Consider the following 26,473-nt stretch of genomic DNA (forward strand, 5'->3'; position numbering starts at 1 on the left):
TTTGATATGCATTTCCTTGATGACTAAGGATGTTGAGCATTTCCTTAAGTGTCTTTCAGTCATTTGAGATTCTTCTGTTGAGAATTCTCTGTTTAGGTCTGTATACCACTTTTTAATTGGGTTATTTGGTAACTTGGTGTCTAGTTTTTTGAGTTCTTTGTATATTTTGGAGATCAACCCTCTGTCAGATGTGGGGTTGGTGAAGATCTTTTCTCATTCTGTAGGCTGGCATTTGATCTTGTTGACTGTGTCCTTTGCTTTATAGAAGCTTCTCAATCTCAGTAGAAGAATTTATTTATTGTTGCTGTTAGTGCCTGTGTTATTGGTGTTCTATTTATGAAGTGATCTCCTGTGCCAATGTGTTCAACTGTACTTCCCACTTTCACTTCTATGCATTTCAGTGTGGCTGGATTTATGTTGAGGTCTCTGATCATTTGGAGTTGAGTTTTGTGCATGGAGATAGACATGGATCTATCTGCAGTCTTCTACATGCTAGCATCCAGTTCTGTCAGCACCATTTGTTGAAGATGCTTTCTTTTTTCCATTTTTTATTTTTAGCTTCTTTGTTAAAAATCAGGTGTCCATAGGTGTGTGGGTTAATATCAGGGTCTTCTATTCGGTTCCATTGGTCTACCTGTCTGTTTTTATGCCACTATCCAGCTGTTTTCAATCCTATAGCTCTGTAGTAGTTTAAAGTCAGGGATAGTGATGCCTCCAGATGTTCCTTTATTTTACAGAGTTCTTTTGGCTATCCTGGAGTATGTTTTTTCATATGAAATTTAGTATTGTTCTTTTGAGGTCTATAAAGAATTGTGTTGGGATTTTGATGGGAATTGCATTGAATCTGTAGAATGCTTTTGGCCAGATTGCCATTTTTACTGTGTTAATCCTGCCTATCCATGAGCATGGGAGATCTGTCCATTTTCTGATATCCTCTTATATTCCGTTCTTCCAAGACTTAAAGTTCTTGTCATACAGGTCTTTCACTTGTTTAGTTAGAATGACCACAAGATATTTTATGTTGTTTGTGGCTATTGTGAAGGATGATGTTTGTCTAATTTAATTCTCAGCCTGTTTGTCATCTGTATATAAGAGGGCTACTGATTTCTTTAAATTAATCTTGTATCCCACTACTTTATTGAAGGTGTTTATCAGCTGTATGAGTTCCCTGGCATTGTTTTTGGAGTCACATATGTGTACTATCATATCATCAGCAAATTCCTAGGGAATGTTTAAGCAGAGACACCAACAGGTATATAAACTTGATGGCATCATGGCAGAACTAGCTGTGCTCAAGGAAATAATTATGCTCTAATGAGCCATTCGAAGTCCCTAAAACCTGTTTCAGTTATACTAGAGTTGACTTTCCCAACACTTTTTCTTGCTTCCAAGGTAGGAATAGTTCAAGACTAGCACGTATTTAAGGAGGGATTACACTTATTAAATCTAATCTCTCTTTGCATATTACTCAACTTGTTCCCCATCATTTGAAACCTATCGTGCAGCAATTCAGTGACCTCAATTCTCCCTCTCATGAACAGGAGAGGAAATCCCTGTGCACTTCCAGAGTCTCAGTCCTTCTCTGTGTGTCCTACTTCTGCTGAAGGATACTCTGTCGTAGATCCAGATGGGCACTGTGGCTGTGGCGAAGGGATAAAGAAAGTAGAGTCAATCATACTGGTCTCCTTTGCAGCATCAGCAGTGCCTGGTATTGTGTACATACATGCTGGGTCCGTAGACATGTGTTCTTGTGTGTGTTTCCATGTATCTGTGTGTGTTCAAGTGTGTTCACATTTACTTGAGGGCAGGTATGTGCACAGGTTCACATGTGTCTATGTGGAGGCCAAAGGTTAACATCAGGTGTTTTCCTTAATTGCTCTCCACTTGGTTTTCTGAGGTAGGGTCCTTTGTTGAACCTGTTGCTCACTGGTCTGGTAGGCTAGCTAGCCAACTTGCTTTGAGGATCATGAGTGGGCTGCCACACCAGCCTAGTTTTTATTTTATGTGGGTTCTGAAGATCCAAAATCTGTTCCTCCTGCTTGCGCAAGTGCCTTGCACACTGAGCCACAGCTCCAGCCCTTACCAGCTGGACATTCTGCCGGACAGTGGAACATACCCAGTGCATCGCTTCAGGGTGTCAGCTGTGCTCCATCCAGCAGGGAAACACATTTGAGGAAAAAATAGCAGGTCCTGAATAGCACCCAAATAAAAAAGAAACAGAAAAAGCTTTTTATAAACTTATTTCCCCTCTTTTAATGAAGAAAAATAATCCCCTTTGGGGAACCTGTTGAATATTTTTTTGAAAGATCAAGCAGTAAGATTTAATTAATAAAATGTAAGAATTAATAAAAAGAGGGAAGATGAAAACTTACATATTTGAAAACAACGCTGTCAAACTTCCCATGTGGAACATAAAAGCCAGTGGTCTCTTTACCCCTGTAACTTCACACTCTGGAATGGAAAGTCATTTGTGCACAGCATAATATAATTAATTATTTTTGTTTGTTTTTGAGAACAGATGTGCATCATGTGTTGACAAATGCCTTTCCTACCTGTCTTGTGGAGATTTATTAAGTCCGTATCTCATGTAGCACAAAATAAAAAACAAATGTCGAACTTTTTGCACCCGGATTATTCTATTTAATAAGTGAAACAGAAATGTAACTTACTTAGGAGGGGGAAAATTGTGTGTGATAGCTCACAAAAGGTTAAAGCAGAGGCAGATGTAAAAGTTTTCAAAACCATTACCTAACTCCTAGGACATTTTCTCCAAACTGCTAATTAATGTAATGTTGGATTCATATATTGAGATGTTTAATCAATTGGCAGATTGTTGTCAATAAATATGTGTCTTAAGTGGTTTGTAATGGACAGGATAATGAAGTATCTTCTAACTGCCAGGGCTATTGGGAATCATCTCCCTCCCTCCTGGGCACTTTGCCATGCGTAATTCATCTCCTTCGAATTTAGACAGGATGCCCTTCATTAGTGCTTCCCTTACTTCTGGATGGAAAGTCCAGAGAGGCAGAAAGCAAGTTTCATTTTTCTGCCAGCAGTTTGCCAAGCAACATGAGGCAGAAAGGATGGTTACCGATAATATTAGTGATATTAGTAGTGGCTGTGTTTCTTAAGCAGTTGTATGCTGGCCTGTGCTCAGGACTGTGGCTCCCTCTCCTCCCAGCCTCTCTCTGAAAAAAAGCCACTGCTTTTCAACCTCTTAGATTCCCTTCTGTCTCTAGTACCTTGGCCTTGCCTCTCTCACCCTGATAACAGTTTACATAGATAATACATCTGACTCCACATAGTTAAATTGCTATGATTTCCCCAGTATACCATAGTGGAGAATGCAAAGAAACAGAGTCATCATTGGATGAATTCGGTAGATAAATGTTGCCCCTGGTGACATTCAAGAATAGGACAAATAGGTGTTGACATCTGCATGGAAATCCTGTGAACTGTCAGCTCTACCTGCAGACCAATGGAAGTGTGCAGCATGAATGACTCATTCTATAAGCCAACGGGGCTTTATAAAATAGCAAGTAATTCTTTGCAAAGCCTCCAAAGTAAACAAAACAAAAGCCAGTTTCACCTCAATTTGCACAAAAATTGCATCTCTGGAATAACTAGTTTATGTACACAATGGGTAGTAAATGGCTTTTGTTTGTATATCAAACATTTGAATTCTGCTAACTTAAGTTCTGATTTCCAAACAATTATAGGCAGGGTTTTCATCTATATTGATTGATATTCTGTGGGACTCTGAGATGTCCTGCAACCTGAAAGACCATTCAGTGTCTTGCTCTGGAAACACATCATTATATCATAAATCCTTGCAACACCACAAGCTTCCCTAGAAAGTTGCAGAAAGTTTCCAAGGGAGTATAGCCATCTGTGAGACAAGGGCAGTTTGAACCTGAAATGGGAGCTTGGGCTCATGCTTTAAGTGCTTATCCTAACCTGGTGGCACTATTTTGTGTGACAGGAACCTGTAGAAGGTAGAGCTGGATGGAAGAAGTAGATCACATGGAACAGGCCTTTGAAAGTTCTGTTACATTCACCCCTGGTTTCTGCTTCATTCTCTATGTACTGGTCCACACTGCTGTGAATAGTCCCACCACCCACTCCTGCTGCCATGAACTGAGGTCCACCATGCCTTTTCTACCATGATGAATTGAAGCCCTCTGTGAGCTGAAATAATGCCTCCCTTCCTTACAGTGCTTCAGTCAGGTGTTGTAGTCATGGTGATAAAAAATAACAAACCTAGACACCATGTTGTTCATATACGACAACTGGAGAAAGCTCCAGTTCTTTCTCAAGGACACAGAGGCAAAAAGTAGACTTGGGATTCGGACTGAGTTGGACCTAACCCACCATCCCCTCCTCCTGGGTGCATCAAGACAGGCCCATCGTTGCCACGGTAGAACCCAAGTGATCTGTGGATGGTCTCAAATAATTATGAGACGAGCTAATTGCAGAATACCATGCACCCATGGTTTATTAACCTCCATGCCTGGATTCCTTGTAGATGGTGCCTAATGCAGTTATGTTGAATCCCTTTACAAGATCAAGGAAGCCTAATCTTGGCCCTTTCTTCACATCTCCCAGCCTATGAGAAACAGAGCCCAGTTCGAAACTCAACTGTGTCTCCCAGGTCAGAGTTCTTTCCCCTGGTCCTGAGAGATAGAATGGATACTAATAAGGAAGGACTATATCTACCATGCTAATACTATGTACCCACCTCTTCTTCAACTCTCACTGCTTTCTCCAACATTACCTAAGTAAAGTGATCACAAGGGTATCGACCAATTAAGGTCATTTTTATTACATTTAAATCTATTGATTTTTGAGTGCACATGTGGTATGTAAGTAGGCATGTGTGTGCCACAGCCCAGGTTTGGAGGCCAAAGACAATTTTGAGAGTCAGTTCTCTCCTTCCACTATGTGAGCCCTGGGGATCAAACTCACATCATTTGACTTAGTGACTGGTACCTTTATGTAGCAACCTTGCTGTCCCTCATTTGTTCAGTTTTTGAGACCAGGAGAAGAAGGCACTATCATAGCCGGATACTGGTGCTGGTTGCCTACGGATGCCCATTTCAGGTTCTTTTAAAACAAAAAGGTACTCAGTGAGGTAACCGATAACCACTGAGGCACATGCACATACCTGACCTAGTTAAATAGTGTGTAGCTCCCAGTGAGGGCACACTAGGGCGCCCTGCCCTCTTCAGTGTCCTTGCAACCATCTTGGGAAGATGGTAAGTTTGCTGTTTTGAGATCATTCCCAGTTTTAGAAGTACATGGCCCAGTCTTTTCATGAGGCAAGGACTAGTGGGTCTTTTTATGAGAGTAAGCAAGGGTAGACTTCAGGGGATGTCAACAGACCCCCAGGGGACAACAGACCCCCAGGGGACTACAACAATCCCCCAGGGGACAAAAGAGTCTGCTTCCTCCCTCAAATACCAACCATTCCCTCCTGGAAATAGGACAAAAGAAGTCTTTTTTCACCCCCTATTCAAAGCTTGTACTGAAAGAGTGCAAAGGTCTACTTCTGCCTGAATTCACCCAAGCCTCTGCTCTTGTCTTTGTGTGTTGTATTAATAAATACTATGTAGCTAATGTTCCCATCTGGTAGGGCAGAGAAAAAAAAGTAGAAAATAATGAAGTTGCAGTTTCATCACTCCAATACTGATGAAGGTGATACCCATTTGGCATGGGAGAAAGGTGGGTCTTTATTTTAGAGTTCTTAATTAAGAACCGCCAAGTGACAAATATTAATTAGGGAGCTAGCTGTATCCTTCAGTTTCATGGTGTATGTCTTCTTATGAACCTGTGAAGGGAGTTGAGTCTCAGGCTCTTTTAATCAATCAGCCTTCGGAACAATTATCTGTGAAGTATACTTGGTGTGTACTGGACCAAGCTTAGCAGACGGGGATTTATAAGGTGTTGTCTTTGCCTTCAGAACTTCCACCTAATTGTGGAGTGTGCACAGAGAGCTGGTATTTCAGCCAGAGTGTGCCCTGAGCACTATGAGTGGGGTAAGAGAAGTGTAAGGTAAAAGGGCAGGAGAGTCAGGTATCTTTCCTAAGTAGTCATGACTTTTTTTTTTTCATCCATGTGAACATCTAGTAGGATTCTGGGCCTCTTCCCCAAAGTTATACTTTTAAATCCTGGCCTAAGCAATGGGAAGGTATCTTTTTCGCAAGAGTAGTCTGCTAAGTTGGAATTCGGGAAGAAACTGAGAATCGTGGGCAGAAATTGTCAAAGTGAAAAGAGCTAGGCTCTAATTAGGGAGGGATGGGATTCCCAATGGGTAAAGAGTAGTAAGCAACCCACAGAGATGGATGGAAACAACAAGCTAATGGGTCAAGAATGGACATAATGGAGCAGTGTTGGGGTGTCAGTTTAGGTTTTAGTCTCTCTACCAGTACTTGTGACACTGCTTACACAAGGGGTGTAGTCACACAGAGGCATGCACACCCTGCTGCAGCTTCCTAGCACCTCATCAGGGGTGATGGTTAAGAGGGGATTTGGGGGCCCGTGAGCACCTTCCATGATCACACAGTTTGTTAATAAAGTGGTGCCTAGAGCAAATACTATGAGGAACTATGAGGGACTTCAAAACCTCTCTTCACACCAAGTCCTAAAACTCTTTTTGACATTGATGTGTCCAGACACACTGAATTCTGGTTTTTGGAATCCCTAGTAACTGAAGAGGGATTGTGTGAAGATGAAGTTATAACTTAATACCTTCCCTTCTGGATATAGTGTTCACAGTCACAAGGTTTTTCTCAAGCTCAGTATGTAATCTAATGCACAGTTATCTAGCAGTTTTATACCTGGTTGCCCAGTGCTTTGAATTGTGTCTGTAATGTTTCAGATCTCTTAAGCCATGCACTAGTGTGCCCTGGGTCATCTCCTGCAGTGTTCTGAGTCTAGAAGCCTGCAGCTCTCCGTGTACCTTCACAGCCTTGCGTACTCCTGCCATCTCTTGTAAAGTATCTAAAAGTGCTCTCATCAGGGTCCTTTAGCTTTGAGCCTAGGACAAGCTCACTTGTGAGGGCCTATCCTTTAGATACCTAGATTCATCCTGGGAAGCTGAGTTTGATATGTTTCTTTCCTCAACCCCTGCTACTGCTGTTTTGGTTTCCCTGTATCTAGTCTCGCTGAGTACCAGCTCTCATTCATGTTATACCTATGTGTATTTGTATGAACTGTCTCTTGCCCTCACTTTCCGTCTTTTAAATCTAAACATTTGAAGCTATCTTTTCTACAGCTGAACTATTTAACTATGATCTTCCAGACCTTATGGCTTTAGACATCTGATGGTGCAGACCTGATGCCATGGTTCTGACCTGCTTGAATATAACAACAAATAAAGTTTCATTCAGAGAAGAAGCCTTGCAACTAGTGGACCTGTGATCTTTGTCGTGTGGATGAAGTGACAGCTGGTGGAAGTCAGGTCTCCTCTTCCACCATGTGTGTTCTGGGGTGGGGGTCAGTGCTAGGTTGTCAGATCCTAAGTCATCCTGGTAGCCACTTCTTTCAACTTCAGAGTTTAAGGAATTGCACTACCCTCCTGTCATCATTGTCAACCTAGAACTGAAATTCAATGGCCTCTAGTGAAAGGGAATTAAGCATAGACACACTCTTCCACTCTTCCCTAGGGAGGTCTGCATGCCAGTAGGGATGCATCTGTCTGGAGGTGGGGAGGGGGGCTGCTCAGGCTGTTTTTGAAGAGATGTAGATATGGGAATAAAAATGTATTCTCCACCCCTCTGTCACGTGTCTCAGGAAGAAAGCATAGTAAGATGAATTCCTGCAGTACGTTTGCCTGTGTGCATTTCAGTTCATTGAGTGGGATTCCCTAAGAAGGTGCATTCCCAGCCAAGTCTGCCCTAAAAAGTTGCCCATGATGGAGTGCCAAGATCTTTGATACCTCTAGGTGCTGTTTTCTTATTCTTAATATTTTTAGATTCTTCTCTAGCACCCTGGCCAACAGAATCAAAGCTAGAAGTCCCATGAAAACTAACCACACTCAGTTTCTGGTGGTAATAGGCTGAATCCCCATTTGCAGTCAGAGCAAGAGAGTCTGCTGGCGTTTATATCCAGAGAGCTGATGCTTGGCATGAATCCATGAGGGCTCCATGCCTTTGTGCTGGCCAGTGATCTCCAAGCCGTGGCAGCAATGTGGTCCCCTGGGATATCACAGCCTACCTACAAGCAGCTCCAAGGCACAGAGGCATATGGAAATTCTACTCTCATGCCTAATATACAGCAAGCCAAATGAATTTTTCATATTGGCTTAAAAAGAAGAAGAAATGGAAGCATCCCAGCTTTTCTTTGCTTATGTGCCTTTTGGAGTTAGTGTCCTTTGATGCAGCCAGAGGGGGAGGCCTGTAATGTAAGCACAGAGTGGTGTTTGCAAGTGTGAGCTATAGGAGAAGCAATGATGCTTTTGGAAACATTATCCTTGGTGCTGAATTGAACAAAGAGTTATTACTGCAACAACAACAACAAAAAGAACCCCTACCCAGTAACGCATTGTTAATACTCTGAGATTTGGGCCTGGAGAACTGTACTGTGAATGGGGTGGGAGATAAATAGAGAGGAAAATGACAAATTAAAGGAACAAATAGCCAGGAGAAAGGAGAAGAGGGAGGACTGCCTGCTGGCACCAGGAGAGGAGAACACATAACCAGTGTCTGATGCATTTCCTTAGGAATCGGTGTGTTTGCAAATTGCTGCAGTGCATCTTAGCAGAATGTAATCTGAGTAACGAAGAGCTGACTAGCACACATAGTTGGATAAATTCCCTCAGTAGTCCTGAAATATAACAGAGCAAGGAACAGTATAATGAAAAATAACAGAGAGAGTAGCTAGGGGCTTAACTTATGATCAGTGTTCATTACAACAAATGACACTTTCACTGCAGAGTTACCATAAAGATTATTGACTCTTACATAATGTGGGTCCCATCTGAATAGATTCCAGAACAGCTTAGCCCATGAATGGGAGGGCTGGAGCAGGATGAGGGCTGGAGATGCACCCAATCCCCTCCTCATGATTTCAGTTAGTGTTGGTGTGCTGCCCATTCAGACTCCTGGACAGAGCCTTCAGCGTGGAGGACTCCCCTAGTGCTTTGGGCTCTGCCTAGGGTGGTTATGTCATACTCAGAGAAGAGCAGCCTCAAAGAGTGACTGAACTTGTCGGGTGTTTTATTTCTAAGGACCTTCTGTGTATTCTCCAACATTTCCTATTTTCCTCAGGCATACATAATACAGCATCTTTTAAAATATCTCTCTGGAAAGAAACTTGTGTTTTGTGTAAAACTTTGTGCAGACGAACATAAGGCATTTTGCAATTCTGTGGTATCACCCAAGTTTAGAATGGACAAGCCCAGTTCTAAGCACAGTGTTTGGCAGCCTGGATTTTTTAGTACCTGTTTAGTGTCTGCTAAATACTCAGTACTTGGTGTTATTTCATCCTCATGACAGCCCCATGATGTATTAACTGCTAATCTCAATCGTAGCTTACAGAAGAGAAAGACCTCTCAGAGGGGTTGAGTGACTTGCCCATAGTTACTCAGTTACCAAGAACTATAAATGACTTACAGAATGACGTTCTTGAGTTTGCTGTAAGTTAGCTTCTATGCAAACACTGAACATGGAGGAAGATGTCATATCCCATGCTGTCTTCTCTCTCTAGGCATACCATGCACTAAGTGTATCTAGGTTTCTCTGCTTCAAACCAGAATCTACAAGGCAATTGAGTACAGCATGTTGTACATTTGCATGTTGGGACTGGGGGTATAGAGTCAGTTTTCAGAATTCTCACCTCACAAGCATGAGAACCTAAATTCAGTCCTCAGCATCCACATAAAAAGCCAGCCAGGATGGCAAGCACTTGTAATCTCAGTGCTGGAGAGATGGATACCTAAGACTACCCTAATTGCTGATCCCTAGATCCCAATGAGAAACCCTGTCTCAAAGAATTAAGGTCAAGGTAGATGATTCCTGAATAACAATACCCAAGATTATTCTCTGGCCTCTCCATGTACATATCACATGCATGAGCATACATATACGTACATCTGCATATCACACATAAACACACACACAAACACACACACACACTCACACACACATACTCAACTTAATGAAAAGTGACCTCCTAAAAGAGTACTCCTTGTTGGGATTAGACAGACAGCATACATTCATACTTTGGGGGCACAAACCACCTATTGTCACAAGAATGAGGGAAAAGACCTGTATGGATAATCTACACAAGCAAACCTTGGATCTTACCCTTCTTTTAATTTTCAGGTTTTTGACTTGGTTTTGTTTTGGGGTGTGAGGTTCATGGTGAAAATACTTCACCAAGAAATAGAAATTTTAAAATAGTGAGCTTTGATGTACACAGCAGATTTCATGTTTGTGTCCAACATCATCTAAAGCCTCTTTTTTTCCCTCCTGAAGCTTGACTATAATGTCTCATCTTGTTCTGTAGGAGCTGCTTTCTGTTTTATAGACTCTCCACAACTGGAGTTGATGGTTCCCAAATGTGGATTATTGCATTTGTATGTTCCTTCTTTGTGTGTGTTGCCGTTGAGCTCTTCTGTCCTGTGCCTTCGTAGAGCTGGAAGAAGCTTCCACACCACGCCCCTCCCCTCGTGCCTCTGGCGTCTCCACCTCACACTTTTACTCCACCTCACATTCGCCATCTGCACATAGAATGTTCTAACACCTTCCAGGGGTGTTTTGTGGGTGAGATCTTAGATGAAACACTTGAGATTCTTGGATGCAAGGGGCTGTTGTGACAAGTTTCAGCTCTTTCCTGCCCACCCACAGCCACAGTTTTTGCCTGTTGGGGGCATCAGCCACACACAGAAAAAAAAGTCCTGAGAGTCAGCCCCTCCTCACAGTGTTTCTCTGGGTCTCCTCACAGGTTCCTTACTGGTGTCTGGGATCCTCTAGCAGATCTTGGTGTGCAGCCAGCCTAGCCCTATAACCATCTTGGTTTTAGCCTTTTTTTCTTCTGTAGACTGTAAGTTTCTCTGACACTCTTAAAATTCTGATTTAAAAAAATAGAAAAATATATGATAAACAATTTTCTGAGTAGATCAAGGCTTGAAGTATCTTATAAACTTCCTTTTGAGGGTGCTTCTTCCCTTAAAATCAAAATATGCAAGCCAAGACTAAAAGGAAGGTGAAATCTGAAGATTCATTTTTTAAGCTGTCATATCTTCAGATTCCCATCACAATGGTGCCTTGACTGCAGTACATCTGTCTTTCTTCTTACTCCTGATAGAACCCCTGGTCCACCAAAAGCTTGACTCATGCCCTGCTGACGCTGTCCTTCCATCTCCAGCCAGTGTTCAAAAGGTGGGACCTGAGATGGAAAAGCAGTGACTTGAGTTGCCATGTTTCAGAGATACCAGTGACCACATCCAAGACAGGTTAGAGGAGGAGCCTGGCTATGACAGGGACATGGCAGAACATACCTGCTGCCTCTTTGTACTTTGCTTGAAGTCCCCTGGGTGGCAGCCTGTGGATGAACCACCATAGATAGTCTGCAGCCAAAGACATTCTGGTTTTGAGTACCAAAGATGTTTTGTTGTTTGGTTTTGCTCTTGGTTTTATCTTTGCAGTCTGTAAGTAGAAGTGATTTATCTCACCAAAACTCCTTGAATGCTGAAGAAAAAAAAATACCGCATTGTTTTATAAGTGGTAGGGATCGTGTCATGATATAACCTAGCACAGAGTGGACCTTTGAGGTGTCAGCCCTATGACATTTCTTTAATGTGCCTTGGTTAAGTGAATTTGATAATGGAAGTGCTGTTCAAGTTCCATAAAGTACATGTTATAGGTTGACTCCCAAATATCACCCACAGGCTCTTGTTTTGAAGAGTCTCCCACAGGCTCTTGTTTTGAAGTGTCTCCCATAAGCTCTTGTTTTGAAGTGTCCCCCACAGACACTTGTTCCCCCATGTGATGGCACAGTTGGGAGGCTATGAAACCTTAAAGAATCAGACCCTAGCTGAAGGAAGGGGGGCACTATGTGCAAGCATATTAAGGTTATACCCAGCCACTGGTTCCTGCCAGACTGTCTGCTTCCTGTCTACCATGGTGTAAATAGTTGTCCATCACACGCACACCCTCTCCATCATTCTGTCCTCTAGCCAATCCATATTTGCTGGTGGCTGTTGGGTACTAGGCACAGGAACTAGAAAAGGAAAGGTAACTTAGACATAATCTTATTTCCATCTGGAATGTCATTCCAATTGTTGGATGCTTTTGATGATCCTAGTAATGCTATGCCTGCTTTCACCCGATCAGCAGACATTTACAGTATGTCTGTAGAACACCGCCAGGCAGCCATTGTTTTTCTCACCACTGGCCACATACCTGACAAGAATCACTTACAGGAAGATGGACTTGGCTCACAGTTTAAGGGAATATTCCATCATTGTGGAAAAGGCTTGTTGGTAGGAATGGTTCAAGGCTGTAGGCAGAAGCTTGAGGCTGCTTGTTCACATTTCTGTGGATCAGGAGGCAAAGAGACCTGTCTTTGTCCTTGTTCCCCTTTTTGTCCAGTCCAAGACCCCAGCCCCTGAGATGTTGCTTCTCACATTAACATGGGTCTTTCCCACTCAGTGAAACCGCTCTGGAAACAGCTCCACAAACATTCTAAGAGCTGTTTCCTAATGAGTCTAAATCAGTCAAGTGGACAATGAGAATTGACCATCACAGCCAGGTATGGAGGGGACGAAAGAAGACAGACAGGTTCCTACCCTCTATGAATTATTCCTCTGTTGGGTAAGGCAAGAAGCAACAGTAATCATATAAACAGCCTAATGTTATTGTGATACACAGTAAACAGGAAGCTTATGCCATCAATAAAAATGTTGTTCAAGAAGACCTAGCTGGGGAAATCACACTTGAAGTAGCACAGAGTGACAGTATCAGTACTCAGCTGTCCTGAGAGGGCAAGGAGCACAAAGCCCAAGAAGAAGAGGTGACCTTGTAGTAGGAGCAGCTAGTAGGTTTCAGGCACATCATGGTCTATGAGCTCAATTAGTATCATTGGGCCCAATCCCTCTCTGTATTTCAGTTCTGCTTTGTCTGTGGCAGTTTCTCTCCTAGGCAGTCCTTTGTCACACTAGGCTAGTGTGGGGTACAAATCTGGGTTCTTCTCATCCTTAACTGAACAAAAAGGGCATTTCTTCCCTCCACAGCTCAGCCCCGAGGCCTGTTTCTCTTGCTGACTGTCATGAACCACCTGCTCACTTGTCATCCAGGTAGTTTAGCCAAGGTGCAAGACACCCTGACTGGCTTAGGCTGAACTGAGTCACATGACACCCCCCCCCAAAGCCTTCAGCATCCCCAGAGTTGACTGTGTTCTCATTAAGGTATTTAAGCTCCTGGTGCCTCTGTTTCTTCATCTGTCAATGAGCGTGGTGATGGTACCTTTCTAGGGGAGAACTAGGGAAGAGCTCCAGACAGGGAAGGACCAGTGTCAGAGGCAGCAAGAACCTAGGATGGGAGCAGCGAGGGAAGTTGTACTGCCTAGTTTTATGTCAACTTGATGCAAGCTAGAGTCATCAGAGAGGAGCGAACCTCAATTGAGAAAATGCCTCCATAAGATGTCTGTATGGCATTTTCTTAATTAGTGATCTTTGGGGGAAGGCCCAGCCCATTGTAGGTGGTTCCATCTGGTGACCCGAGGCTGTAAAAGAAAGCAGGCTGAGCAAGCCATGAGGAGCAGGCTAGTAAGCAGCACCCCTCCATGGCCTTTGCATCACCTTCTGCCTCCAGGTTCCTGTCCTGCAAAACCCTTCCCTCGATGCTTTTAATGATGAACTGTCATATGGAACTATGTGCAAAATAAACCCTTTCCGAGTTGTTTTTAGCCATGGTATTTCATCACGGCGAAGGTAACCCTGACTAAGGCAAGTGATGGCCAAGTTTGGGGAGCTGACCAGGGGCTGGAACATGCAGGCATGAGTCCATGTATGCAGGACAAGAGTAGCACTGTGCTTGATGCCTCTGGATGTAGCATCCTTCTCTTGGGTGTGTATAGACTACAGCTTGCTGGTCCCTGCTGCCTTTCTCTGGAGGTTCAGAGTTCCCCCACTGCCTACACGGAATCTACTTTTTCCACTGGTAACCACTGTTTTTGAGGACAGGGTCTCTTTCCATCTTTGTGAGTGTGTGTTATGGTCAAGCTCACTGGCTTAGGGACTATGCTGGTGCTATTTTTGGATGACTTGTCATGTCCCTGCTTTGATTCACTCTATTGATTTATCATTTAACACACAAAGAACAATCTTATTTCCCATATATTCAGGTTTTAGAGTGGTGCCTCAGCATTGGTCCAACTACCATAATCTCTTCATATACTTGGTAATTTTGTAGTGGCAGAATGTGAAGTTTAAGGTGATTTATAAAATAGGAACAAAATGTCTCAATAGCTTATGGTATCTTACTTTATTAGCACCTAGTTGTCCATGTTCCAAACTCTCTTTGGAAAATTACCATTTAACTTTTAAAGTCAGACTCAAGTTATTGGGTTTTCGTTATAGTGAATTTAAGGAGTAATTTTGAAATGAGTAAATTACTCTTGGGGTGGGGGTGGGGGGTGGGGTCCCTTCAGGTATAGTGTTTGTCAGGAAATGAGCCTGTTTGGGAAACTACCCAGTGTCCTTGGCTTCTTTCCTTTCACCTTTAAGTTGAGTTTGAAAATTGCAACATTTAGCACTTTGCAATTTAATTTAAAAGGATTCCCTATTTTCTTAAATGCTTAAGCAGCGGAGCAAGTTGCAGCTATTGATTTTTCCCTGCATGTATTCCGTGAAAGCCCTCTCTGCTCCTTCCCCAGGGACCATACCTCCTGAACTGCATGCTTGCCGGTGACAGCTTGGGCTTCTGATACATAACCAAAGACTTTGCCTAATATCCTTTCAACTGCTTGGGGAATTTTTATTAAGTAAAAGCATCATTAGAGTAGACAGGATGATGAAGTTTAATGAACATCTCCTGTACATGGTGGTGTTGTTTTTGCTCTTTCCCGAATCTACTCTTCTCCCCTCTGGTGGGGCAGAGAGTGAGGTTGGAATGTATGGAATGTTTTCAATTCTGCCTTCTATTATATATTGTATTTTGACATAGCCTCACATCTGTGTTCAAGCATCTGTATTCCTTTGGGCTGTTTGTATAGATGCTACTTACATGTATATGTTTGTACATTCTTTTTACACTGCGTTGGGAACAGTGAATATTGGGAGAAATGATGGTGAGTATGGGAAAGACCATATTGCTGCTAGTGAAATTGTGTGGAAGCATCTCAGAAAAAAAATCATAGTGTTTTGAATTAATGAGACTTCTCCTAGGAATAGGAGAATAGTTACATGTTTTTTTCTTCAGGACTCAGCAATTTATGTGCTAAGATTCTGTCACCATCCCCTCATCGCTGCTAGATGGGATAAATAAAGATACTGCAAATGCTTATTAATAATCCAGCCTTCACACTTTGTCCACAAATTTATTTGCAGCAATGTTAAATTTAGCATCCTACCATCAGATTACAGATTACAAGCAAAATTACTTCTCATTATTTTTGCTGGCCATCTACTTAGGTTTTAAAATTGGTTCTTTTCTTGGTCTGTATAAGGACTTTCCATGGAAACACCCAAAACAACAGTAGGGAGGCATATGACACACGCAAAAGACTTCAGAACAGCATATTGCACCTCGCATATACCTGGCATTCCAAAACACAATATTTACATGGCACACAATGTGTTTCTAGTGTGCCTTGAGTATACAGAATACAAAAGAAGTGAAGTTTGCATTCCCCACTCTCCAGAAGAATACATGGTCCTCTTAAGAAAACAAGAGTAGAGAGTCGGGAACGACGTAAGACAAGATAACTTAGTCAGGTTTGAACTTTGGAGTAATTGTCTGGGATGACCCAGCCCTGAAGTTGGAGAGTGTCAGTTTTCTCATTTGGATAAGAAGGATAACAGCAGGACCTACTTCAGTGGGCAGCTGTGACAGTGGATAACTAGTTCATGGAAGCTACAGTGCAATGAACACGGTGTCATCAAGGCCTTCTGCTGATGCCTTGAAATAATGAGCCAAGAGCAGGAGTCACTGTGTCAGCAAGGACTTAATGGTGAGAGCCTAGTAAATCCCACAGTACTTCCTTTGTGAAGACAGAATAAAGATGAAGACAAGAGAAAGCTGAGGAAGCCTCAAAAGAAGACTCAAAGCTGACTTTCAGAAAGGACCCAGGCCAGCATTCAGCAATAACACAGATCATCCAAAACAAAACAAGCACAGAGACCTAAATGAATGATAGCTGATAAGACAGTAATATCAGGCCTCACATAGACTTAACATTTTTTCTCTTTTGTATGTGTATATGCATGGGTTGTCCATGTGTGTGGGTACGTGTATGTGTACATGTACACGGAGATGCAAGGTTGTCACTGAGTATTTTCCTCTGTTGTCCTCCTAATTTACTGAGACAGGTTTTCTCAGTTGAACTCAGATCTCTGTACTTCAAATAGTCTAATTAGCCAGCTTGTTCTGGTGGTCTGCCATATCCTCTTTTTAACCATTGGAATTACATTCCACCACCTTTACATGGGTTCCAAAGATCTGAACTTCTGTACTAATGTTTATCCACAAAGTGCTTTTTAACCCAGAGCTATCTTCCCAGCCCCAACTTTTATCCAAATACCTTAATGTGATTGTGTCAGTCTTGACTGCCTTCTAGATCCAGTCTCCAGGATGTTGCTAGAATCCCTTGGAGGAGGCTCTTTGGAGATGCTCTCTCACTTGCTTTGTTACATGTTGTAGCTGATTCTCTGGGTGGCTTGAAGAGGCCAATGACTTGGAAAGCTCTGATGTAGTCATTGGAGCTGTAAAATTAGATGACCTCTCTGTGGAAGAGGATACAAAGAAATAAAAGCAGAGACATGGGACAAAAGAGGTCACCAGAGAGGCGCTGGAAGGATTCCAGGACCATGCTCTATAGCCAAGAGAAAACTCCCAGGAAGGAGTGAAGGAGTGGGGTGGTCCCTAGTGGTCTTCATGTGGCAGCACTGTAGGAATGAGGTGCTTGTAGCAGGAGACTGCAGAAAACGTATGGGTTTGTCTGACCGAAAGTGTCCCGTTGAGTAGAACTCATATTTCAGTAATGGAAAACCACACACATCTCATCATGCTTAATGAAAACTACTAATGGGTAGTTGTTTTCAGTTTCATGGACTTGGTATGGAGCATGTACAACTAGTTTAATAACATACTTCAATAAAGCTGCTTTTAAAGGTAGGGTCCTGGTGACAACAGCAGTCTGTGAGATCTTTTCCTAATGGCTTCCCTAGAGAAGGTCCTCCCAGGGCATCTTCTGCTGGTAGCTCAGGGCATGGCCTACTCCTTTCACTCTTGGTCTTCACAGATGAGGGTGCAGGACCCTTGTGTTCCTGAGTAAGGTGGTTCTGAGAGAACCCACAGGCCGACTGTACATTTGAAACTGACTAGGCTTGCTCTAGGCCTGCTCATCAGGCTCCTGAGAGTAATGAACCCTTCCCTGTCACTTTAGAGTGTCCTTCGTTGTGGTGGAATTTTTTCAAACTCATTGACTTTCTCCCTTCTATCTTCTACAAACCTTAGATTGCAGAGGTGAGATTTTCTAGGACTCTTTGCAAAAGGTACATCTTCTCCCCCACTTTCCAGCTTGCTTGAGCACTGTGGCCACTAGTTACTGTAACCTCATAGGTAATCTTGAACCAGATTCTCTGTCAACACTGTCAAATTGATGCCTGCTGGAGCCCTTCCAAGTAGTGGGACCGAAGGACACATGGTCACTATATAGGTTTCAGATCATACTTCTGGTATATCAGCAGAGAGGAGAGAGAGAGAGAGAGAGAGAGAGAGAGAGAGAGAGAGAGAGAGAGAGAGGGAGGGAGGGAGGGAGGGAGGGAGGGAGGGAGGGAGGGAGGGAGAGAGAGAGAGAGAGAGAGAGAGAGAGAGAGAGAGAGAGAGAGAGAGAGAGTTTGTGTGTGTGTGTAAGGGCTAGGTAGCCTGAGTCATGAGTTTGTGAGATATTAAAGCTGGAGAAGGCCATTAGAGCATCTATTATGTGCCAACATGGACAGGATCATTTCTGCATTTCTAGCTCCATCTTTCCTGGAGCCCTCCAAGGTTACAGAGAAACTTCATCTTCATCTTGTAGATGAGAACATCAGACTGTGGTGACTTAGTGGCATTTCCAAGGCCAAGTAGCATTTGAAACTGAACGTGGAACAGAATAAAGAGATGTATACAACAGCTGGCTCCCTTCTCCAGGAACCTACAGTCCTGGGTACAGGGAGGTGCTTCACAGAGGCAATGTCTTGGAAGTGACAGAGTGCTTGGGGCTGAGGGCTGGCTGGGGTCTGCTTGGGTGCAAAAAATGGGAAGAAATGGGAAAAGTGGAGGAGGCTGGATTCTGTAAGACCCTAAACTTTAGGACCTAACAGAAGGATTACAATGTCATCACCTGTGCAATTAGCTGTTTGTCACACTTAGCAAATGTATGTCGCCCTGGGTAATAAGTAGTATAACCAAAAATGATACCCAAGAATTCGGACCCTGAGATATGTGTCGTTACTGCCCTGCCACAGCCTCATTTCTCAGTGAGGATAGGTGCTCAGGATAAGGCTGACTCTCATCTGCCCACATAGCTGGAGGAATTAAAGGATCACACAGGGGACAGAGGCATCATCCAGCCCTTCGGTGACTCACTGAGGAAGTGGGGCAATGCATTTAGCTCAGCCATGGTTGCTTTCTTCAAAGAGAATTAAAACCTTTCTTCTACAGTGTTTAGAGCATTGTCATGGATAGAAAACAGCTTGTTATTTTTCAACAAAAACCCCTAATGAAATAAGATAATCATGTGATTATCTCTATTTAATCATTCTGAGCAAAACTCCACATCATAAGCCCTAGTTTTCGCAAGTGTTTTCTGCCTACTTCCAATAGATTTGCCATGGTGCCCACCTTACAGCTACCCTGTAAGGAGAGTCATTTACAGGGGAAGAAACTGAGGCATGGCAAAGGGTGGGTGTATGTGAAAGCTGACCATTGGCTCAGAGTCAACACTGATTAAGGGTCAAAACTCAGGTTGCATCTGCAGTGACTGCCGAGCCCTTTGTGGTGAGTTGCTATGAAGCCCTGGGAAGTCTAGGCACACACAGTGTGATCCGAGTATAAAAGGCGGCAATTAAAGCACTGGAACATTCCTGCTCTTTCTCTAAAGGAAGGAGAGCCTTGATGAGTGCCACATGGCTTTTGTATCTCATTCGGGCTGACTTTTATGGATCCCCACCCCTCTAGGGAACGTCCTGCTTGCCCATGTTGTTCACTTCATTCAGGCCATGCCTGTCAAGTCCCTTGTCATAGTTGAGCTCTCTTAATCCCCCCATCACCTTTTGTTGTAGATATGCCTTTGTTAATACTGAAGTGGATTTGAGTTTCCATGTTCTATTAGTTACCCTTTCTGGTTGCTATGACAGACACAATTTAAAGGAGGAAGGATTTATTTTGCCTCTTGATTTCAGGAGATGCCAACCCAACATGATATAGTCATGGTTTGGATCACCCTTTGATGATAAGGAAGCAAAGCTAACCCCAGGGTATAATTCTAAAGACCTCCTCCCAATGGCCTACATCTTCCAGCTAAGTCCCATGTCTCAATAGTTCTGTAGACATGCCCCCCAAAAATCCATACTATTATCTAAGGATCGAGGGTTCAAACACAACCTATGAGGGCATTTCTCATTCACACCCCAAACACACGTGGATGAACAGTATTGTTTCTGTTGGTTTTTCTAATCCATCAAGTCTGATGTTGTCTAAGTTTGAGCATGTGTATTTCTTTTTCCATTGTGGGGATAAGAGGTTGTAAAACAGAGGGAAAATATAAGTAAGCAGTGTAACAGATGATCCAAAGACAAGGGTGTCCTTGTGAGTGCACAGGACAGAGTCAGAGCTTGGCTCTGGGCCATGCTAGAGGTCCTCAGAGATGAGAGGCCTCTAGGGGAGCCTGGGGGCCCTGAACATGGAGTATATGGCCTTGGCTAAAGAGATCACAGAGACTGTTTGGTACAAAAGTATGTTTCTGAATGCAAATTAAGGTGAGGAATAGGATGGCTAGTCTGCTTTGGCTCCGTGTCTTTCTGTTTATTGTCTCTGGGAAAGATTCTGGGAAGGAAATACATAGGCAGAGATATTGACAGCATGGGAATTGGGAGACAGAACTGAGGCTGGGCTTGCTCTGTGCACCATTAAAAACCTTTAGTTCTTTCTGGGTTATAGGACCCCAGGTGTCCAGGCCACTCTGACCATTATGTTAGTACAAAGCTCTCTACGCTCCTAATTGCTACAGAGCTTAAGCCTATCTGCAGGCTCCCTTGTAACTTGTACAGATATATGTCGCCTCCTTGACACAAGAGAATAGCTGTCCCTTTTACCTGCAGAGCAGTTCCAGCACCTGGCTCTGAGGTCCATCTTCTATGAGCTGTGAACTCTGAACTCTCAGCTCTGTGAGGGCAGACCTCTCCATCACCACTGTTGGAACAACCAGTTTCTAAACTGACACCTGGGAGCCTACAGAAGAGAGGACATAATGTTACCTACTGAAGCACTAGCGCCTGGCTTGCCACCTACCCAGGGGACAACTCCATTTACAGGATCCTTCCCTCAGCTTGTGAGCCAGAGTGTTGTTGCAAATCAAGAGCTTCCTTGTGTTCATCACTGTGTGTAGCCATATAGTATTGGCATCAAAACTGGGAGAAAGGGGCAAGAGGTATAGCTCAGTGGTAAAGCGCTTTGTCTAGCATGCCTGTGGTCCTGGACTCGTCCTCCACAATGTACAGTAAATAAATCAGTAAGTAAATAGACACACAAACAAACCTTTATAAGAATGGATGTGGCCGGGCGGTGGTGGCGCACGCCTTTAATCCCAGCACTCGGGAGGCAATGGCAGGCGGATCTCTGTGAGTTCGAGACCAGCCTGGTCTACAAGAGCTAATTCCAGGACAGTTTCCAAAGCCACAGAGAAACCCTGTCTCAAAAAAAAAACAAACAAACAAAAAAGAATGGATGTGAGTCTGGGTAGGCATTAGAATCAGTGATTCCTTACACAGAGAGGTGAGTCTCTTGGCTGACTTTCATCCCATTAGTAAAAAGCAGGTGCAACCGAGGCCAAGCCTTTCCTCTAGAGATACTGAGAACTGAGGTACATGGAACTCTCTGGAAGACACAGTTACATTAACAAGGGGAGTTAAGGCTGAGCTCTATTTATTTTAGGGTGACTTTAATTTTGTTTAATCAGAATTACTCATAAATTATGGATTAATTACTATCTGCCGCTCAGTTAAATCCTTTTGGCAATGGATGCTATCCACTGTAATTGTGGGGCACTTTGTCAACATTTAATCAGCAGTACTTATTAATGTGGCATTGATGTGTGGTGACCATCCCCACACTATCAATCACAGATGAGCAGCCATCAAGATCTCCAACAGCATTGCTCTTAGTCACATTAACTGGCCGCGGGCTTTTAGGCCAAGCATTGGTACCCACTCCTCACAAAATGGGTACTCTGTCTCTCCAGTTCAATGAGTCCTTTGTCCTTGTAGACAGAAACACTCTCAGTCTTTGGAACACTGTTCTGGAAGGGCTTTGTGAACATGGCCCATGTTTGCAGCCCTGAAGACCCCTTCCTCTGCATGTACCCTGTCAAGGAAGTGTGACATACCAAGAACCTTGTCTGTGATAGAAAACCATAGCACAGGGTGTATACACATACATGCATGTCTATACATGCATATGTAAAATCATTAATTCTTACAGTGGTTGTGGCAGAGTAAGCAGAACATTTTTTGCCTTGTTGAACATATCTGGTGATTGAATATTTAAAGTTCTTCCTAAAGAAACTTAGACTAGTAAACAACGCTCATGACTTTACCTTCTCTCTCTCTGTCTCTCTCTAGCCTCTACGGCAGACACATGCAAGCGAACCCAGAACCCCCAAAGAAGAATAACGACAAATCAAAAAAGATCAGCCGGAAACCCCTAGCAGCCAAGAACAAATAAGGAGCAGATACTTTGGGTTCTGGCCTCCTCTCTGACTCTTCTGGCCTTCCTTGCTCTGTCTCAAATAAATACAGTGTGCTTGTGCCTACTTTTAAAAAAGAAGGAAGGAAGGGGAAGGAAAGAAGGAAGAGAAAGAAAGAAAGAAAGAAAGAAAGAAAGAAAGAAAGAAAGAAAGAAAGAAAGAAAGAAAGAAAGGAAAGACTCTTTTCCATCTTTCCTCTCAGTGCTTAAGTGCAACCTCACCTTTGAACTTTTGAAATTCTTGTGGTAGGTGGTACATTTTTATAAAGTCTTAAATCCATTCCCATTTGTTTCCTTAAAATTGCCAAAGGCAGGAAACAAAGCTCTCATTCTCCTGCAAATTCCATGGTAGGCACAGGTTTCAGTTCCTTGAATAAACGTCACAAGACTTCTTATTATCAAAAGAATAATTAAAATCATGTAACCACTTAAATGTCACAGTTAACACTTTTAACACTTTTCATTCTTTCTGTTTATTCACATAACTCATTATTGTGCCTTATTAAAAATATCTTCCTTCACCGCCAAGCTATTATGTTCATTTAACTCCAAAATGATTTTAATAAAATCTTGAATTTATATCACACGTTTCTTCTTGACTAAAATAAAAAATAACCTAGTATTGTGGTATACACATTTTTATTACTCCCTCCCCCCAAAACAAATTTTACCTCATCTAACTTTATTGATTGTAGATGATGATCTATGGATCTTATCATGAAAGAAATAAAAATTTAAATCATTGTTAACTTTCCTCTCACATCAGTTTGTCGGGTTTTCTTTTTCTTCTTCTCCTTTGAAGACTGTTTCTAAATTAAGAAGGAAGAGAAAAACAAATCTCTAGGAGATTCTGCCAGAGGATTTTGGAAAGCAGTATTCTTTCACCAAAGGAAACTGACTTTTGCCAGTGAGTGCTAGACAAGGGCTATGAAATAACATAAAGAAAAACTCAAGTGAGTTTTTTGTCACTGGAGAGAATCTGTTCACATCGAAGCATCCTCCTAAGAGACCGGTGCCAAGGAAGTTATACAAATGTCCACGATCTATACCACACCCTGCCCCATGGACACCACCTTGGCAGAGTCATTAAGCAACCATTTATTGAGCATCTGCAATAGGCAGTTTTCCTTCTCACCATCAGGGGTGTGTGTAGAGATGAAAATAAACCCAAAGACAAGTTTTGTGAGAGCACCTGGAGACCTTACGACAAAAGACAGGTAAGATAAAATACACTCTCAGTGGGCTCTGGGAGAAAGACCCAACTCTTTCCCTTGCAATATCTGTCATCCATTTCCCAGCTGTACCCTAAGCTAGGCAGAGTCAGAATAAAAGGCCTTGAATTCATGTGGTCATGGATTTCTTATCTCAGCGGAAGGCACTGCATTTCAAAGTCTTATTTCCAGTTAATACCCTGGGAACCGTTGCCCATAGGAGAGGAAAGCTGCAGCTACCATACTCCATTCCAGGCTCTAGATGGTGATGCTTGCAGGAGCAGAGTTTGCTTCACTGTGGATTTTCTTAATTATTATTTTAATGATAATTGTGAAATTGTAGAAGAAAGAACAATGTCACCATTATTGTTGAAAGACGTGGTCATCGACAATTAAATTAGCAGCAAAGTAGTAGTAAAAACAGCAGCATGAAAGTTTGTAAGAAATTTCTCTTTCAAAAGATGAGATGTCTAGATAGGAATATGGCGAAACATTTAAATTTGGTAAGAGGCAATATCTGCCCAAAGCATGAAGATGTAAAGAGGCAAAAACTGACTAGTAATCAAAAAATACATATCAAAAGTAAGCAATGTATAACAATGAGAAATGAGCAAATATTTTGAGGTGGGCATTAAATGTTAGAGGAGTAATATGAGGTAAGCATTCTTATATACTGCCACAGGGAATATAAATTTCCTCGAGATTGGGTGTAGACTTTAATAATACACATTTAGAAAGCCCTAAAATTATGTACTTCCAGACAACAATTTTTACGTTCAAGGATTTATCCTGAAAGCACTGCCAGAGGACAGACAAAAAGCTGTGTTGGAGGATTTCCCTGGTAGCATGGTGTCCATGGTTAAATGTAGGGGGAAGTCAAGAGACCCAGTGGAAGAATTGCAGAGTAGCCACAGTCAATGAACAACATCTAATGACAGTGGTGTATGTGTGTGTATAGGGGGGGCCTAATTAAATCAACTGGATAAATAACAAAAAGAACTTTAAATTTTGAAAAATAAATACTTTATTTAAAAAATAATTTTATTTTAAAAAGTTGTGTTTGTCGTATGTGCATGTAAAACTAGATGGAAGAGGTTGATAAATTATCCCTGTATTGTGAACTTAGATTCATTTTTAGCCTGAGTCTATGCTTTTAAACCTCTATAACTGCCATGTAACTTGTAATCAAAAAACATCAAATGTGTATGTTGGTATATTATTATATATAACATAATCCAGAAAATAAGATCATGTATTTAAAGCATAATATAAAATGTCATTTTAGCATTTTTTGTTACCAAGATGGATTTCCACATCTTTAAAAAAAAGATTTCTTTTATTATTTATGTATGTGTATGTGTGCAGGTGCATATATCTACGAGAGCCCACAGACACCAGAATCAGACCTCCTGGAGCTGGAATTACAGATGGTTTTGAATCTCTCCTGTGGGTGCTGAGCAATGAACTGTCATCCTCTGAAAGAACAACCAGCATCCTTAACTAGTGAGATAACTCTCCAGCCCCCATGTCTCCTTGTGTTCTGTGTACTTGTTATCTAGATAACAACAACAACAAAATCACAGCACAAAAAGTAGCCTTTGAACAAATAAAACTCAGCTCTGAAATCAGCTCTGCCAACTATTCATGCCTTGCAGTTATTCATGGCACTTTTGCTGGTAAGCATTTTTATGACCTAAAATTAGGTCTTACTCATTTATATACATAGGTTTTCCCTTACTATATACACCAATATGTTATATTCCATATATGGGGTATAGTTCCCCATCAGTAACATTTCAGAAAATTTCCCTGCTCTTTAGGAATGTGACATTTCTATCAAGACTGCATACAAGTATATTGTGACATTAACTCTTAGTCATGCTTATCTGGTATATAATAAACATTGGGATTTATTGTCATTGCTGTTTTACTCTTTCCTGTTGGGAATAATGTTACTTATTTGTTGAGGGCCTTTCATATATCAGGCATTTTACTGACATTGCTTTCTTTCATTCCTGATCAGTGGTAGAACATGTGATCTCAGAGAAATTAAGGAACTTCCCTCAAGGATGTACAGCTAGCAAATGGTAGCAGAAGAGTATCATGGAATGTTCTTTGGCTCATAGGTGCATGTGCTTTCAAAGCCCATATTGCCCCTCCAGTGCCAATCAAGCTTCCTGGGCAGTGGTTCTCAACCTTCCTAATGCTGCAGCCCTTTAATACGGGTCTTCATGTTGCAGTGACCCCCAACCATATAATTATTTTTATTGCTACTCTATAACTATAATTTTGTTGCTGTTATGATTCTTAATGCAAATATCTGGTAGAATACCTGATATGTAGCCTCTATGGGGTCATGACCCACCAGTTTAGAGCCACTGTTCTTGGGTCTGCCATAGGCAGTACACCCTGCTACTTGGAGTATCTGCTTTTGTGATGCTGAGATGTTTATTTTTTTATCCCATCCAAGTCCATGACATTGATTCTACCCCCATCTGTCAGTGTTGGACCTTTAATTTTATTGTCTTTTCCTCATGTTGGCTAGATGGCAAGATGTCTTTATTGGCTATGCGATATTGTGTCCAAAGCAGAGAAACTTCACTCTAGAGAACCTTTGCTCTCTCTCTCCTCATCTAGAAAGGTACTAATTCCAGTGATACCCCATGAAAGAAGCATAATACTTCCAAGCCTAAAGGGATTGAAATTCCTAAAACATGCAAAGTGACTCTGGGGATCATTTCCTAGCTTTGAATGATCAGACCATTTGGAAAACTGTTTTTACAAGTTCAGTCAGAAATGGAGAAGAAAACCCATCATATCCATATATCCATCAGGGCGTCCTCACATGGAGCATAGTCCTTTAGCATATTATACTTCAAATATTACTGCATGAAATAAATGCTGTTTCCACTGGCTATTTCTAGTATCCTATTTCTTCTAAGCACTCATACATTATGGGATGTGTAGAGGCCTTCTGAAGAATCTGACATGTCTGAAAAGGCATGTATACCTAAAAACTGAGAGGGAATTAAGGAATCAAGGTCAGGACAAAATGAAGTGTTATTACAAAAGGCCTTGAACTAGAATGACTTGTCA

At 42.2% G+C, this 26,473-nt stretch overlaps 1 protein-coding gene across 2 annotated transcripts in view; it reads left to right on the plus strand.

The window, feature by feature from the left end:
* Rsu1 (Ras suppressor protein 1) overlaps positions 1-22,926 on the plus strand; it is a 182,814-nt gene extending 159,888 nt beyond the window's left edge. For both annotated transcript variants that reach the window (XM_040755470.1, XM_005081260.4), the window contains one exon: positions 22,043-22,926. In XM_040755470.1, the coding sequence (XP_040611404.1) occupies positions 22,043-22,128 (86 nt within the window). In that variant the 3' untranslated portion in view covers positions 22,129-22,926. The remainder of the gene's footprint in view (positions 1-22,042) is intronic.
* Positions 22,927-26,473: the final 3,547 nt, after the last annotated feature.

The sequence above is a fragment of the Mesocricetus auratus genome, unplaced genomic scaffold (genome assembly GCF_017639785.1).
Source record: "Mesocricetus auratus isolate SY011 unplaced genomic scaffold, BCM_Maur_2.0 Super-Scaffold_100013, whole genome shotgun sequence".
Lineage (NCBI taxonomy): Eukaryota > Metazoa > Chordata > Mammalia > Rodentia > Cricetidae > Mesocricetus > Mesocricetus auratus.